The sequence below is a fragment of the Anneissia japonica genome, unplaced genomic scaffold, assembly GCF_011630105.1.
Source record: "Anneissia japonica isolate Jap-2015-1 unplaced genomic scaffold, ASM1163010v1 scaffold287922_len478547_cov175, whole genome shotgun sequence".
Taxonomy (NCBI): Eukaryota; Metazoa; Echinodermata; class Crinoidea; order Comatulida; family Comatulidae; genus Anneissia; species Anneissia japonica.
The window spans coordinates 232,398-235,771 of record NW_022692572.1 but is presented as its reverse complement, the minus strand read 5'-3'; the positions used below and the strand labels follow the sequence as shown (position 1 = coordinate 235,771).

The following is a 3,374-nucleotide window of genomic DNA, read 5'->3' as shown; positions in this document are numbered from 1 at the left end:
TTATTATTATTATTATTAATATTATTATGATGAACGCAATAGCTACTGAAATTTTTGAGGAGATACATACAGGAATATCTATAATGTAATAAATATACGATGAAAGGATAATAATAATGCTTGCAACGGTTGTGATGGCGATGTTATTAATGGCGTTGAAGGCCCGACAACCATTGATAGCGATCAACAGAAAAAGGAATCTTATTGGTTAATTCTGATTCCAATACAACGTGATGACAGCAGCAACAGATGATCGTTTATGACTACGTGGCTCATGCTACTTGTTTTGTGATGGTTACTAAAATGCCACAAGTGAAATTGTGAATAAAAAATATTTACAAGAAATGTATTTGAGATTGAAAAGACGTAGACAGGACGATAAATTCACACACATTCTATTAATTTAATTATATTTACTATTTATTTAAGTATGTATCAAACACCGGAATGCATATCTAGGAACTATGACTAATACTACATCCATACACGTTTTTGAATGACAGTCATTGTTGTATTTTGACGCAAAGTACCCTCATCATGTACAATTGGTAAATATAAAAATTATTTGCTATGCAATTAATATGCCATGGTCGTTTAAACATATTATGTAAACATACACAGCACGTAATAGTAGGCCTAAAATATAATTGTCTTGTTTGTTGTGGATTTCAAATTCAATTTGAGAACTAAAATTATATAAAAATGTATAATTATTATAATTATTTTTAAATAAACTTCGAATTATAGATAGTAATTTTAAACAAATTTATATAAGCACATTTCGATCAATAGCTAAAATTATTCTAAGATTTATAAATTTGAGATTTGTAGCTTGGAATATTCAGCTATAATTCAACCTCACAAAAATCTATCTATTTTTCTAATGAATGTGGGATTAATATTGAAATAAAATAATAATGATAATAGTAATAATTGTTATTACTATTATTGTTATCGATATTATTATTATTATTATTATTATTATTATTATTATTATTATTATTATTATTATTATTATTTTATTAGTATACTATTAGCTGCTTTCCTGGAAAACTAATTTAGGTTAACATATCAAACAATGTCTTATTGAATATTTCAATAAATCATAAACGATTATTAGGTTGTGTGTACGGAATTATTAATCTACCTTCTTAAACCATTTAGCGATCTTCAGAGAGTTATTATTTATCCTTAATGAATGAGTATACCTTCTCAGAATTATCACCGTCGGTGGTATATGCTTGTGATGAAGAATTCAGTTCCTGGCTGTGATCAATCGAATGCATAATGATGTATTCCTAGCAAATTACAAGATACATAATCAACATGGCCGCCACTACTTATCGTATCGTTATTGATTTTAAACAACTATCGGTACTTAATCCAAGTGTGACGCACGACAGCAAGAAAATAATGGTAACGTATCACGTTACAGTGAATAACAGATATATTTCCTAATTTTATTAAATCCTTATGAATGACGTTAGAATTTTGTCAGTATAGGCCTATTTATGTAATTCCGTACTGTTTTACCAGGGAACAACTGTTCCCTGGTTTTACTACACAGAAATATTAATATCCATTACGGGTTTATGTACAGCATAGTTTTTTCGCTTGGTAATTTTGCTGGGAAAATGGTAGTGTTTGTATTTCGGCTACCTATTGGTGGGCTGCTCTCGAAAAGTATTAGGCCTCTGCTGGAACGGAAGAAATCGCGTCGAGTTCTAGATCAGGATATCCGCGTTCAACACAACGGAAAGCCACAATGTACACTCCTTATTTGCTAATCATTCTGATTTTTTTTTTCAAGGTCTGCAGAAAACGAATTCATTGTAATGGTACCATTTACTCTCCTCACTCTCGGCCGGTCCATTAATTGTTCCCGCAGCCCCACTGCCTGCACTAGAGATCAACCTGAAGCCTTTACTTAAAAGCATATCAAACGCATGTTCCAAGAAGACATGTTTTAGATAAAAACGACTAGTGTATCGAGAGCTCAGCCCACGGTCGGGATCACGACTCTCATTCAGAGATTCCCCAAACACGTCCCTCGCAATAGAAACCCGTCCACAAACGAGAATTCGTAGTATTTTGCGAAATTTAACATCAACCAAACCATCCCTACCAAATGCAAATGTACCTCTGTAACCGATCGTCAAGCATCCTGGCTTCAGATTGTCGGCTTCCTTGGACATGGGCAAAACCGCAGAGGGCGAAGGCCTAATGACCATACGGTCTGCATCCTCTGATAATAAAGCTACTAACTGGGGCAGTCGAAAATATTCAGCTTCCGCTATCAACCTGTTAACATTTTCATAGTTACTAGGTAGGATAATTCTACCGTCACGCAAATAATCCAAGATATACCGAAACAAGTCACCGTCACGATCGATGAAGTATTTCCCACGATTGTCCTTTACAAGTATCGTGGGGTCGGCAAACATCTCAGCAATCACAGAACCGCTGTGCTTCCTTAAAGTTGACAGCGTTGTCGTAAACTCACGACCACCGACGTTGAGTTCGGCTAAGGCTTGTGAGATCGACGGCAGTGATGACATGGTTTCTCTTGTTTGAGTGCTGGTCCGTCGACGACTGCTGCTTAAAACTATTCAACATGAATTTATACCGACACAACAACAGAGTGATCTGGAAATGGCAGCACGGTGGCGTCCTACAAAAATTACAATATGTAAAATTGGTCATCTTCACATCTTCTCAGGTCCAATTACACACTATTGGCTTTTACAAATCGCTATTCAATTACATAATGAAATAGATTCTATAATGGCTGCCTACCGTTAATACATCATCTCCATTATTTCCATAAGTGTTTAAGTGAAATTATCCTAAGCAGTTTTCTTCTTTTTTTTTCGGAATTTGCATTATTCTGACATTTGTTCTTGCTTGTTCTTAGAGAACAATTTTTAAAAATCAAAAAGTTTAAACATTGGCATACAGTACAGCCATTCTCAATTCATTCATTTATTCCTTTGATCATTCAATTTCTCATTTTTTATTATCAAACTTACTGCGGTGAGCTTACAAATTACAAGTAGATTTACAACAATGATAAAATGATACTAAGGCCTATTATACAAATTCATATTAAGAAAGAAAAAGAAAAAGTAAAGAAAGAAAAAGAAAAAGTAAAGAAAGAAAAAGAAAAAGTAAAGAAAGAAAAAGAAAAAGTAAAGAAAGAAAAAGAAAAAGTAAGGAAAGAAAAAGAAAGAGTAAAGAAAGAAAAAGAAAAAGTAAAGAAAGAAAAAGTAAAGAAAGAAAAAGAAAAAGTAAAGAAAGAAAAAGTAAAGAAAGAAAAAGAAAAAGTAAAGAAAAAAAAAGAACGGGGAAGGGGTAGAAACTAATAACAAAATTTC

The 3,374-nt window shown here is 33.0% G+C and overlaps 1 protein-coding gene across 1 annotated transcript; it reads right to left on the bottom strand.

The window, feature by feature from the left end:
• Positions 1-398: 398 nt before the first annotated feature.
• On the bottom strand, positions 399-2,612 carry LOC117100356 (BTB/POZ domain-containing protein KCTD16-like). Its single transcript, XM_033240017.1, has one exon. The coding sequence runs from the start codon at positions 2,556-2,558 to the stop codon at positions 1,806-1,808; it is 753 nt and encodes a 250-aa protein (XP_033095908.1). The 5' UTR covers positions 2,559-2,612; the 3' UTR covers positions 399-1,805.
• Between the last annotated feature and the right edge of the window lie 762 nt (positions 2,613-3,374).

Excerpts from the sequence above, each read along its gene's own strand:
- LOC117100356 (XM_033240017.1), bottom strand. The coding sequence starts at position 2,558 with ATGTCATCACTGCCGTCGATCTCACAAGCCTTAGCCGAACTCAACGTC.